This window comes from Aspergillus steynii, assembly GCF_002849105.1.
Source record: "Aspergillus steynii IBT 23096 chromosome Unknown P170scaffold_3, whole genome shotgun sequence".
Lineage (NCBI taxonomy): Eukaryota > Fungi > Ascomycota > Eurotiomycetes > Eurotiales > Aspergillaceae > Aspergillus > Aspergillus steynii.
Genome location: NW_020194400.1, coordinates 2,209,110 through 2,223,157, shown reverse-complemented (window position 1 = coordinate 2,223,157; position 14,048 = coordinate 2,209,110). Strand labels below are relative to the sequence as shown.

Here is a 14,048-nt window from a genome sequence, read left to right as displayed (position 1 = left end):
ATGATGAAAAATAAATAAAAGATAAATAATATGATAAGACGAATGTATAATAAAAAAAATAAATAAATAAAAAGAGAGTAGAAAACTGAGAAGAGAATAATGGCTCTTGGGAGAAAAAAAATCTCGAATCAAATCAGATTGAGTACTTCGTACTCCGTATGCGTAAAGAGAGGAGGGGGAAAATAAAATTAAAATGATAATAAAATAATTGAAAAAACCGGGTCAAGAGAATGTGTACGCAGTAAAAAAAAAAAAAAAAAAAAAAAAAAAAAAAAAAAAAGAGAGTAACAACTGAACGGGCCACCGCTTGATAGTTTGGTAAATGGAGATCTTACACCATGCTGTGTTTGTTAACGATGCTCCGTAGCGGGTATTTGGTATAGTAGCCTGCGAATGATCATAGGGGCCACAAGAGAAGGGGGAGGGGGAAAGTAGCGACTTGGCTAAGGAGATTAGGAAATTCTCCCAGGATCGGTTCCAATTCAGCGTAGCGGTACTACTAGCGATGCTGATGGGTGTCATTCATCAAAAGACCGAAAGATGATCACGCAGCCAGGGTTCATCATCTTGACGCGTCGAAACTGACACAATTGTCCCTCGGTACATGCACGCACGAACGAACTGCCTGAATCAGAATAGGGAGAAAGAGGGGGTTAAAAAAATACCCACTCCATTCCATAAACAATAAAATCACAGTACGGAGTACTTTGCATTTTGCACTTTGCTGCGGAAGCGAAGTGGCGAATTGAAGCTCCACGGCGGCCAGGCAGTGTCAGACGGTCTGGGATGGGCCATGGCAGCCCTGTGAAAAGCACTAATAGGGGGTGGGAGGGTTGGTTGTGGTTCACGGCAAAGGAGATGCGGTCACCACCGTTCCGTACAGCTACGGAGTAGATACTCTCAAATTCAACGGATCACCTCTTTACTCCGTAGGGATGTTCTCACATTCCACAGCCATGATTGCACGTAAATTTTCCGACGTGGAGCCGGGGTCTCAAGACCATCGCATCACATCGAGCGGGTCTCTGGAAGTCTGGGATTTCCCTGGTCCAGCACCCACCGGCCATTGTCCTGGCCAGCCAACCGTTGTTTTGAACGGTAAACAGACCCTTGTTGCCTGGCTGGAGCTGGTCCTGACTCATCCGGCGCCAGAGGCCTGTTACTTGAGACCGGTGCACCATGTGGAAGACCTACCGACAGCGCTAGTCGTGCATTGGCTCCATAATCCGCCGGAGACCGGGCATAAGATCAAGGGCAAAGTTCTGCTGGGCCTGAGAGCCACTAAGCGGCCTGCCCGCCACCGTCCCCCTCCCCTCCGAGAGGTAGAGATTGACTTGGGATAATCACTGATGTGCGCGAAGACGATACCTACTACTGTACGTAACGCTGGGGGACCAAATGGGTTCCCCCCCCCCCCCCAGACATCCAAGCAATCAATCGCAGGGAGGGCTAGAAGGGGCAGAGAGCACTGTCCCGACGTTGATTTTCGGCTGGACGGGATGGGCTGGTTACCTGATCGATCGATCGATCAACATTGGGACGGCTGTCAACCGCTCCCAGGTACCTCAACGTCCCATAGATGTGGAGGGGAGTCGGTACCGTTGTATGGACGTACTCCGTATACGTAGGAGTGGTACGTAAAACGTCCCCTTACTATCAAGCAGTAGCAAGGCGAAATGGGGCCTCATCTAAGACCTCTATACCAAAGTCGGCATAGGCCGCTAGATAGCCAGGGTTTGCGGAGAAAATGAAGAATCTTCCGAGTTTCGAGCCTCCTGCGGCCGAGAACGATACCATGGAAAGGCAAGCTCAGGACGGACCAAGGAGCGGACCATGCACCGGGTGACCTGGACGGGCACTGAACCGAGCGTGGCGCTAAAATCGCGTAGTGAGCAACGGTTGAGCGTGGCGGCCTCAGGTGCTCTCCACTCCTGACGGAGGGACTGTTGTGATTGAATACGGACTGGAAAAGACTACGTGCCTGCACTCCACCTCGAGAAGTTGCATGAAACAACCCGAGTGGGATCGGACCAGGATTTAGGGGAAGGGAGGGAACAGGAGTGTTTTGGAAATGAGATTAGATTCAAGGGAAATTGGAATGATTCAAGAGTGAGGCAAGAAATCCCAGAAGAAGCGGCAGGGCAATGGATGTTGATGGGGAAATCGAAATTAAAGGGAAGTCGTAAATGAGCCCGCAACAAATAGATGGATGAGTTTAATGAGCTGGGACGGACGGACTGAAGAGGGGGGAGGAAACAATTGATGATTGATTGATGAACGATGATTGAATGAGAGAAACGGAGGGAGGAAAAGAGAACTGAACAGGAAAAAAGGAAAAGAAAAAGAAAAAGGCCCACCCGCCATTCCGACAGGTGGAAAAGCAGGCGTTTGGTGGGTACAACCCATCCATACCGACCTTACGCAATACTGTACCTTACCTTACCCGGGTTGGTACCTTACCGCTCTGGCCCTCTAGGATCATGGATGAACTATTGAAGAATCAGGATCAGCTCCTGCATTTTTGACGTTCTACTTCCCACTCGTGCTAGATTCGGCATATTCCGTGTGAATAATCTAAGTATCCGTCCCCTGTCCCTACTCCATTGTAGGTGGATAGGACGACAATCACACGATATTTCCGGGAGACCATTGGGTGTCTACCTTACCTAGGTACCTAGAATCAGCAGCATGGTAGATGGTACGTACGGTACGGTATTGATCTCAATTATTACCTGGAGGAAAGTACCGCCTACATGTACAGTACGCATACAAGGTAAGAGGGGCGTTATTTTCCTCCCTTCTTGAAAAGGGAACTCCTGACAAGAGAAGAGAAACAGAAAGAAAGGATTGAGTGCAAAATAATGAAACATACAAGAAAACAGGTGACAAAGGAAACAACAATGGCTTTTTTTTTTTTTGATCTCTCTCTCTCTCTCTCTCTCTTTTTTTTTGTCCCTTCAATTGGAGATGAAAGCGGGAGAAAAGAAAAAAAAAACCCCTGTTCACAACTCGGTCTATCATTGTCGGAAAAATTGCCCAAGAACTGCAGATGGGGCCTGCATGTTACCTACTCCGAGGTACCTCAGGCTTTAGATCCATACACCTGGTACTGCGTATGCATGTCAAAATAATGTGTATACAAATCGTCCTGACTCGGGGCACATGCATACGTAGTATGTCAAAAATTCTTCAGTCCTGTTATATTAATAAAATACTTCTTTAATCGGTTATAGGGCTACCTGCGTGAGCTTCTGTCAGGAACGCATGAATTTATATATATATCAGCCCTGAATTTGATCGTGCTTTAGTACCCCGTACTTGGCGCTAGAAAGATTTTTTGCTGGGGGATCACATATTTCTACCGGTATTCACAATCAGGAAAAGACAGTGCCAGGCATCGGTAAATACTTCCTTGCAGACCCATCAAGCTCCAAGCTACGTGCCTGGTATCTACGGAGAGTGCCCATCCGGAGTACTTGCGCAGTACTACGGAATAGGTACGGCAAGCGGAAAAAAAATTAGAGAAGAAAAAGCAAAAATAAAGAAAAATAAAATATAGATAGACAGATAGATAAAATAAAATAAAAAAAAAAAATAAAATGAAATAACAAAAGATTGGAGGGGGGGGGGATGATGCTCACATGAAGCAATATGCGTACTTCGGAGAACAACAAGGAGGAAGAGGAAAAGATCGACTGAATCATGCCAATACGGAGAATGCAGAACAATCCATACTACGTAGTTCCATACGGATATTAGTCCACGTCCGATGATGTCGCTAACAAGCTACGGATAAACAGGGTCGAAATTGAATTTTATCGAGGAAACAAAACGAACGTTCGTTTGGTCTTGGCTTTCTGGAACCGTGGTACGCCGAGTAGTTGCACCAGATCATTCCTGGATCCCGATGGGGAACGAAACCTCCCTGCGATATGACGGCGATGCTATGAAAAGTGGAATAATATCATTCTCGGGCGGACTAGTGGCTAGTAGTGGCCACGGCTAGCACGGTAGTCACACCTCCTGTTTCGAAACAAATCCCTCGACGGATCACGTCGGAGGCGAAATCTCGGTGTTACTGCTGGGGGTCTCGAGGCTGTTGGCTGTGATTGGTACGGTGACGGTTCTTCCTACCTCAATTCCTTTTTCTTCTTCTTTGTCGCTTCTGTGTTGCTTCGCTCGGTGGGGAATTCGCTGAATCAACGGGGTACCGAGTTCCGGAGTGAATAGCGCTCTGGTCGAGCAGAAGTTCAACCCTATTCCTACTCCGAAGTCCGTACCCCTAGCCTTGGAGGCGTACGGAGTAGTTCGTAACCAACTACGACGCACTATTTCGGATTTCATCTCCTTTACCTCGGAAGTTCCGACGGTGGAGGAGAGTTACCTTATGGACACACGCCCACACCTCCATGTTCTGAGCCGACGGTGGATAGATGAAAGGAAGGGCATGGGGGAAGGGGATGGCATGATCCTCCGTTCAGCTGGGCCGTGAAGAAGCCACGTCGTGGATACTGGATTCAGCGTCGGCTGAGACTCAAGAGAGGCTGAGAGAAACCGAAACCAGCGGGTGGATCGTCGACCGGCTCAGCCAGTCCAACCCCAGCCGATCATAACTGAAAAAAGAGGCCCTCCAACTGTCTGTCCCATCTGGTTCCGTGGCAATCGGCGAGTAGACTGTTGACTGTTCGGGCGGTGCATCTACCACCGAGGAATGTGCGAGAGAGAGAGAGGGAGTGTCGCAACAACGGTGCGGGGGAAGAAGATCCCAGGCAAATCGACGACGATCGAGAGTGAGTGGGCTGGGAGATTAGAGAGGAGCAACTTTAATCTCTCCCAAGGCTTCGCGTGGGCGCCAAGACTGGCCTCGACCCCTTCCAATTTCTCGGGCGGTTGATTTCCTGCAGTGGGGATTGCCGTCCCCGGTCATTACGCAAGCCAGGAACAATCGGATCGGGGTGAGGTCTGACTGACTCTGTCGGGAGAGGAAGCGATTGAGGCGGTGGTGGGTGGTGGGTGGTGGGGAGGACCGATCACTCCTCCGGTGCGGGAGTCTATGTATCCGGACATGTAGGACGTATCGCAGGAACTGGGAGAATGCAGGCCTCACGAATGTCGTGGCGGCGGTCCGTGCGACCAGCGGATGAAGCGATTGTCTGCTTTTTGCTTCCACGGACCACTGCGTTCTGCGCCTTTTCCGCGCCGAGATGCTCCGGACAGGACGGAGTAGGGCTTGAACTACGGGTGAACTTGAAGAGGCCCGGAACTCCCGAGGTTTATCCTTTTTGCCCCATGAAGTGCCGTGTCTCAACTGAGTCAACTCTCATTTCCTGGCTGTACCTACGAGGTACTCCGTACTTTCGTCGGTAGTACAATCTACAGCGTGCTCGTGCTCGTATGTACTACTTGTACCTACGCACGTCGTAAGGGAGAGTTCCCCAAAAAGAGAGAAGAAGAGAGAAGAAAAAAAGGACTACTACTGCTGCTGTTGCTGCTGCTGCTGCTGCTGCTGACACCGTATCTCCGGAGTACCACCAACTAATTACATTTCAATGAACGGTACCGGAAAGACGGGATATCGATCGAATCTCTAGCTCCCTAAACCATCTCGAGGCTAGGCCTCCGGAACCTCGTTCTGCTAGTGAAAAGTCCAAGGTCCAATTGTCCACTCGGCTTTGATTAAGGCGATATTTGGCACATGAACTGAGCTTCGACCGGCGCAGAAGAGGTGAAACATGGCGTATCATTTGGCCGCAATGGCTCTCGGCCCCGACGACGGCACTGCAATCTCGCATGACAGCTAGTAGCTATCAAGGATCCAAAGGAAATGACCCGGCAAACCAATCCCCACTTCCTGTCAAGCTTGATGATTGATACGGGCCTGTTGCCTCTCGCAAAATGATACCGAACTCTGTGGTTATGCAGGAACCACCCCCATGTAATTAAAGTTGCTGATCACCGACAAAGGTTGGACCCTCACCCGTAGCTTATTCGCCTGGGACTTTGGGCGGTCGAGAGGAAGTGGCGCTCTCTCTCTCTCTCTCTCCCCCTTTCTCTGGGTTCTGGTGAGTTCCTCTGGCTCCACGATGATTCGCCTAGCGAACCCAATGTGGCCTCCTGCAGCCGTTCCTGTCTTCTTCTCGGCCCCTCCTCTGAAAGCAGAAAGGCAGAAGGCCGCAGTGGGCAATTCCTATTAACCCGACGACCCTCAATAATTTCCGAAGGGCGGTACGTTCCGACGACAACCTTGTTTTGCGTGCCGGTCATCGCTTTGTTTGTCCTGAATCCCGACCTGTCAGAAACAATGGGATGGACAGAGTACAGGCCACGGCCAGTATTGATTGACAATAAGCGGGGATGCCTCGGTGATCGAGAGGTTTGCCACTTCGCAGGCATGTCCGAAGTAGGGCCACCTCGTGAGCCCAAAGGGAGGGGGGCAAAGGTGGTTTATCAGCCAATACCAATCACAAAGGTCGCCGTCCCCGCCGTAATCTCGCAGCTGCCTCGTGACAGCCAGTGATAATGCCAGATGCCCTGCCCCCCGAAACTAACTTCTGTGCCCATTTCACTCGCGTTCGCTCGCATCCCCGGCCCCTCTCCTCGCCGCCCAGCTGCAGGGCGTTCCCATTATTAGCATTGTGACATCGATGCATACCACTGCAGCAGTCCCATGAATGAGCCGGGCATCTCGTGGGCGGCCAGTAAGCGTAGCCGTCAGCGATGCCTGACCGCTAACGAAGGCCACTCAAGAGTTGGTTGTCTCCGCCAAGTCTAGCAGAGTGGGTTACCTCACGTCTCTTGTTCTTTCTTGCCCGCAGCAATTACGTCCGTCGACTCGGCTGATGTCTGTTCGGTGGCAACGATTGGGTTTTCTTTCTCGGCATTGCCAACGCCGTGGTTGGGCCCCAGTTCAGCGGCCTGGTTCTCGCCGGGAGCCTTTGTTGCCGCCTCTGTTACCTGGGGAGTCCCCTCGAGTGTCTGGGGGGTGTCCTCGGTCGGTGGGTTCGTCTCAAACAGAGCCCTAACGTTTTTGCCATCCTCGAGTTTTGGAAAAGCTGCCAGTTTACTTTTCGCAGAGAGCCGCAAAATCCGCCAGGTCTTGCTCGCTTTTGCACGCATTGCATGCTCCTTATCGGCCTTTGTACTTGCCATATCGATATCCAAGTCATCATCCATGATGCCCATCAGAAATGAATCGGCGGCGGGAACGGTGAATCTGGAGTGACGTCAGCCAACACAGTGCGGGATAAGACATGCATGATACTAGAATATACCTTTCAGACTCGGCTAGTCTCTCGAGACCAGCAGTTGACTCGCCTTCGGAAAGAAAGCTGAGGTTCAGTGATCCCATCGGTGAGGGACGAAGGCGTTTGTTTGCATAAACTTTCGTCGCTTGCTCACGGGCGCCGGCATACTCGGTCACCGACACCGGAGGGTTTTCGATCAAAGGGCAGCCCTCTGCTTTCCAGCGCACCCAATTCTTGTCCCTTGACAATACAGTGTCTACCATGCGATAGTAGAATTTGCCACCGACTCCCTCTTGAAGGTACTCCTCAATGGCTTTTCTGGTTTTCGCGGCCCATCTTGTCTACTCAACTATCAATATTATCCACAAGGATCCAACAGGAAAGAGTCTTACATCTTCATCATTCAACACGAAACCGTAAAGCACGGATTTGTTGGTCATGTCGGCCATCTTTGCTTTCGCTTTAGGCGTAAGAGAAAGCAAGAAGTCCAAGAGAATGAGCGCTTGAACGAGAACGTGCCTTCGAAAAGCGGTGTCATTGATCTAGAACAAAGAATCAGCGATGGGGCCTGAGCGAATTCAAAAGGGCGGTACGAACTTCGAGATCAAACAGGTCTCTACTGGTCAGATATTTGGGATTGAAACTGCTCGCAATCTCTTGTCCGTCCGCAGTCCGTTTCCGTTTGGAGGATTTCCTGGTTTCTTCGGACGTCCTCGCGGCTCCCGAATTCTCCATGTCCATATGCATTGAACGAAATGTCGACAGTGTAGCTTCGAGCCCTGACTTGAATGTAGCGAAGTGGTGGGGATCGAAGGTTTTGGTTGGGGCCGAGAAATAGGCTTGTAGACTCCAGAACATCGGGTAGAGTCTATCTAAATCAATCTTGGTCTCCTCGCCCTTGTCATCACTTTTGGAAACAACTAGTTTCGGTGCTTTCGGCGATTCCTGCGCAGGCGTCTGAGAGACTGTATCAGGCTCCTCCACTCTCGCAGATGCGTCTTGTCCATTGGAGGGCTCCACATCCATTTCATCATCCTTATTGCCTCCACTCGTAACATTCTCGTCGAACGTCGTCACATTTTCGGTATGGTATTCACCCCGGAGATTGACAGCGCTCTTATCTCCCAGAGGAAAGCTTTGGAACAAGAAGATAAAAACGCGGCCACAGAACACGGTATCCTCGGCCCGAGATAATCTTCGCAGTAGCTCGTTGCAAGATCGAAGAATAATCAAGCTTTTCTGTTTGAAGTGTTTCTTCGGTATCGTTAGCTATTTTCAACCTAGAGCATGAGGGTGCAGATTGTTGCATACCTTTGTATTCCGCTCTCTCCGAGACTCCAAGTAATCGAAAACCTTGCGACAGCCCTCTATGGTCTGACTATCGAGCAGCTCCTCGATGAGCCAGAAAATCAAACCGGGTTCGCATTGCTCTACAACATATTAGGAGACCAACCAAATGTTCAAAGGCACTTTGAATACTGACCATTGTCAGAAAATATGGAAATGATATCGAGGAGGTTCCATATTTGAATGAAGCCCGGCTCGTCAATTGTTGTATTGGCCTTCAGAGGATCAACAATCAGCTATAGATTCTCCGACAACCAGAAGCGCGCAAAAGACAAACGGGATCGCGTACGAGAAGATGATAGAACTTTTCCCTAAATGCAATTTCAACAGCAGCAAACTGTGTTTGTTGGCTAAATCGTTTCGCGATCTGCTCATCCTCTCCCTGGATTAGCCAGAAGGAGTCGCCGAGATGCGTCTCCGTCAAGGGGGGTTCAATCTGCTTGTCGGGTTTGACTTGTTCGGCTTGGGTCAGGAGACGCTCAACAAGTCGCCTATAGGCATGAGTCGTTTCAGCATCCACTTCCGCCATTTTCCGTTGAATGCGCAAGGATGGTGGTGGTGAGAACAGCGCAAACGGACGTGCTGTCGTGGAGGACAAAGAGATCTGGGATTAAATAATGCGTTGCGGCTCTGCGGGCTCTAGCCGCCGCAGTGACTTCACTAGACGCGCGCCAGAAGCTTTCCATTTCCGCTGCGACGGACAACCTGCGCAGATAACTCCGCTTCGCGCTCGGATTCGTTCTGAACAATTCCAGCTTCAAGGAATGGGCCTACATACACGTCAGGCAATGGCACACAGCCTTGACACCAGGCCCACCGTGGAAGACTTCCGCGAAGACAGTCCGTGGGTGCAACTGGCAAAGACTCACTGGCCCGAGGCGTCGAAGGCCCGCAAAATCAAGCCGGATACCATCAAGAAAGAGATATGGGATCCTCTAGAGGCCGAGAATTTTAGCCTTCACTCTCTTCTCGCCCTGGAGAACCTGAATATACTAGAAAGGTTCGCTTGCTACCTGATGTCCGATCGAATGTGTGGGGTTAGTCGGCTAACTTTTCGAAGGTTTCTTTGGCCTGCCTACTCAGAAGAAGCTTCGAATTACCACGTGCTGTTATTAACGCACATCGTGAGCGTCAAGCAACGCGAGCATTTGCCGATATGGAGTATGTCTTGCGCAAGTATCAAGGATGGCTTGGCTGGGTGCTAACAGCGTCATTAGGTACCTTTTCCGAGAGACCTGACGATTTTTCGAACTTGTTTCACCGAATCCTCTCCATGAGCATTGATCAATCGATTCCTACATCTTCGCGCCTGTCTATAATGTCGTTCATCATCAGTGCCTTCCAGTCACTCGAAAATGTTCTAATACGAAAAGAATGCGCCCCCCTCGTTTCTATATCAATATGGCACAATCTATCTAGTGATGAAGCTAGGGACCGTGTACTTTCGAAGGGTCCAACGCTGAAGAAGACCTGGAGGGCGGCTGCAAAACGATATGAAGCGGGAGATGAAACATCGAAGGCGAAAGCGCGATTCGAACGATCATGGCTATACACGATGCTTCTCGATTTTCTGCGGAGGCTGACCGGGTCTGAGAAGGACCAATCGGATAACCTCCGCTACTGCGAGCGGTTTCTCGAATTTCTGGTGGACCTGGAAAGTCAACTGCCCACCAGGCGCTACGTGAACACGCTGCTAAAAGATCTCAACTTGCTTTCTGTCATTCGCTTATCACAGTTGTATTGCGCCCCGGAGAACACGCTATTCCGGGATCTTTACGGTCTTCTAGTACATTTTGTCAATTTCGCCATCGATGACCATACGGGGGAGACTTTGTCTCCTCAGGCGGTGTATGAGGTCCATTGCCAGGAGCTGTCACATCTGCAGAGGATTTCAATGAAACTTTTCAAGGATAAACTGATGATTCTTGCTTTATCAAACTATGGCTCCATTGAGCAACGTTCTGAACTGGAGGGGCAACTGGCCTCTTTGGACGAGCCAGAGCTGCAGAATCTTTGTTCACATCTTGGCTTTCGAACCGTTTACCCCAGTCAGTCTCAAGTCTTACCCAACCGGCAGCTGTACCTTGAAATTATCTTGGCTTCCTATGAACGAAAGACGTCTTTCCAAGAAACATCCTCGCATCTTGCTATTCTCCCTACAGAAGAAAACCTCTACGACCCGGCATTGCTTCGAAACGAAACATATGATGGATCGCGGCCAATTGCAATCCCGAAATTGAATCTTCAATATTTAAGTCTTGGTGATTTCCTTTGGCGTTCATTTGTTCTATATCGCTCTGAGGCTTTTTTCCAAGTCCGCAAAGATATGGAAGCAATAGTCAAGCGAATGCAACCACGGGCTAGTCGGGATGGAAAAGGCCCAACCTTTGAAGGGTTTTCTCGCATGGCTATTCCGATTTCCAAGCCTGCAATCATTGAAGTTGCACCCGCTAAGGTTGGTTCGGCAAATCCGGCTTTCGTGAGAGCAGAGATCACTATTGAAGTTGGGAGACTAGCCGACCACATTAGAAAGGATTGGGAGTCTCTCCGCACTGATGATGTGGTTTTCCTGTTGGCTGTGCAATCTGGGGGCCCAGGCACACTGGAGGCTCTTGACTCTACCTCGACTGATAGCCCCCGTATCACCCACGTTCGGACGGCCGAAATTGTGCAGGTGCTTGATGAAAACGGCCGTCCGATACGCGAGCCTGCCTTAAACCAAACAAACGGGTTTAAGTCCAGAGCGCGTGTTAGGAGGTTGTTGGTCAACCTAGATCCGGCTGCTTTCAAGGCCGACAAAGACCACAACATGCAAGGCAAGGCGGATATCTACCCATTGATAAATGTTGTCGCCAGAAGGAAAGGGAGGGAAAATAATTTCAAGTCAATACTTGAGACCATGCAAAAGCTTATTGTTTCAAACATTGCCCTTCCCTCTTGGGTCCAGGATATTTTCCTGGGCTACGGCGACCCGGCGGGGGCTCGATATACGGAATTGTCCAACCGACTCTCGTCTGTCGATTTCCGAGACACTTTCATAAACTGGCAGCATCTAGTGGAAAGTTTTCCAGGCATGGCTATTGAGCCTTCGGGAGAGCAGGGCTCGAGCTTCGGGCCTCCATACGTCCTTGAATACATTGAACCCGCCCAGCCACAAGCCTCTACCACCAACACGTCGAAAAAACGCCGGCGAGATCAGGCCGAAAGACAGCAGACAGCTCCCAAATCGCTTCGTGTATCGACCTATAACCCGCCGAACCGTGGACCTTATCCGATCGATGCCCCCAAGCTCAATTCCATCCCCTTCACCCCGGCCCAGGCAGAAGCTATCGCATCTGGCACCCAACCTGGTCTCACTATCGTCGTTGGCCCCCCGGGAACCGGCAAAACGGATGTTGCAACCCAGATCATCAACAACATCTACCATAACTTCCCAAAAGAGCGTACTCTGCTTATTGCACATAGTAACCAGGCCCTGAACCAACTGTTCCAGAAGATCGTTGCTCTGGACATTGATGAGCGCCATCTCTTGCGTCTTGGTCACGGTGAAGAGGAGTTGGAAACCGAGACGAGTTACAGCAAGTATGGGCGTGTCGAATCGTTCTTCGACAACCGGAATTATTTCCTATCTGAAGTTACACGGCTGGCAGCATCCATTGGGGCACAGGGGGCTCACGGAAGCTCTTGTGAGACCGCCGGATACTTCAACACTGTTTACATCCAACCTGCGTGGGCGAAGTTCTGGGACAATGCCCGCGTCGACAACGCCTCCACAGGAAAGATCATTGCGGACTTCCCATTCCATGCTTTCTTTTCAAATACTCCCCAGCCTGTTTTCGACCCTTCGGCTCCGAAGGACGTGGTTCTGGATGCGGCAGAAGGCTGTCAACGGCACATTTCCAAGATATTCTCCGAGCTCGAAGATATCCGGCCTTTTGAGATTTTGAGACAGCCTAAAGATAAAGCAAACTACCTCCTAGTCAAAGAAGCACGGATTATCGCGATGACATCCACACACGCTGCGATGCGCCGTCAGGAGATTGCCGACCTTGGCTTCCATTATGACAACGTTGTTATGGAAGAAGCAGCGCAAATCACAGAAGTCGAGAGTTTTATTCCCACGGCTTTACAGAACATGAAGGATGGCCAGCTCCCCTTGAAGCGCATAGTTCTTTGTGGTGATCACCTTCAAAATTCTCCGATCGTGCAGAACCATGCCTTCCGGCAATATGCGCATTTCGAACAGAGTCTTTTCCTTCGCCTCGTCCGACTGGGGGTTCCTGTTATCGCACTTGATCAACAGGGACGCGCGCGGAGTAGTATTGCTGAGCTCTTCCGGTGGCGTTATCAGCATCTTGGGGATTTGCCTGTCGTCAAAACAGCCGAGGAATTCAAACAGGCAAATGCTGGCTTTCAGTTCGATTACCAATTCATCAATGTCCCTGATTACCAGGGCTCGGGCGAAAGAGAGCCCACGCCGCATTTCATCCAGAACCTAGGAGAGGCGGAATATGCGGTTGCTATCTACCAATATATGCGACTTCTCGGCTACCCAGCATCGAAGATATCTATCCTTGCCACTTATGCGGGACAAACAGCATTGATCAAGGATGTTTTGGGGCACCGTTGTAGCAAAAATGCTCTCTTCGGTATGCCCAAAATCGTAACTACGGTGGACAAGTATCAGGGTGAACAGAATGATTGTAAGTCCTTTATGTCGTGGAGGCACCCTCTGGTGATAACTGGTCGAGCACAACTCTAACTTGAGATCTGCAGATGTAATTCTTTCCCTCACTCGCACTCGTACAATCGGATACCTTCGTGATGTCCGTCGGCTGACCGTTGCCCTTTCTCGTGCCCGCCTCGGTCTCTATATCCTTGGTCGCCGCGAGGTTTTGGAGTCGTGCTACGAACTTAAACCCGCGTTCGATCTTTTGTTCCGGCGACCGGACAAACTCATGCTCGCCGCAGGAGAAATGTTTCCGACCACACGATCTCTTGATGATGAGGTCCAAGGCACACCCATGGAAGGGGTTGAGCACCTGGGCCAGTACGTCTTCGAAATGACCCAGGCTAAGCTGAAGGCCATGGGCAATCAAGATGTTGTCGTTGAAGACGCAATGCCAGATGGTGCGGATGAACTGATGGATGAAGATGAAGTCATGTTGGGGGCTGGTGAAGAGCCACAAGATGACGATCCATTGCATGAGCATGTATTAGGTGCAAACTAAAAGGAACGGCCGCTTTTTATTCAGAAGGACTCAGTATCGGATATATTTTTGCCTTTGATCTCGAAAACTCCAACCTCATGATATCGTGAGTCTTGTGGGCATCGGGCGGCTCTTGGTGTTTATCTATGTTTCATGATTATGTTCATTTACATCTATGTATTTGGTTGGTGATTGCTGTTGATTATTTGCAACGGGAAAATTAACCTCCTTTGGGGTGTGATTTCGC

General features: G+C 50.1%; 2 protein-coding genes across 2 annotated transcripts; one reads left to right on the top strand and one right to left on the bottom strand.

Annotated features, from left to right (window-relative positions):
- Positions 1-6,786: 6,786 nt before the first annotated feature.
- P170DRAFT_356315 (THO complex subunit THO1/HPR1) lies at positions 6,787-9,120 on the bottom strand (the record flags this gene model as incomplete). Its single annotated transcript, XM_024844142.1, has 7 exons — positions 6,787-7,213; positions 7,272-7,585; positions 7,637-7,786; positions 7,842-8,498; positions 8,556-8,674; positions 8,728-8,806; positions 8,881-9,120. The coding sequence occupies 7 exons, from the start codon at positions 9,118-9,120 to the stop codon at positions 6,787-6,789; spliced, it is 1,986 nt and encodes a 661-aa protein (XP_024705866.1).
- A 178-nt stretch (positions 9,121-9,298) lies between these two features.
- Positions 9,299-14,048, top strand: P170DRAFT_381411 (RNA helicase aquarius). Its single transcript, XM_024845568.1, has 4 exons — positions 9,299-9,591; positions 9,652-9,752; positions 9,809-13,294; positions 13,368-14,048. The coding sequence occupies exons 1-4, from the start codon at positions 9,356-9,358 to the stop codon at positions 13,820-13,822; spliced, it is 4,278 nt and encodes a 1,425-aa protein (XP_024705865.1). The 5' UTR covers positions 9,299-9,355; the 3' UTR covers positions 13,823-14,048.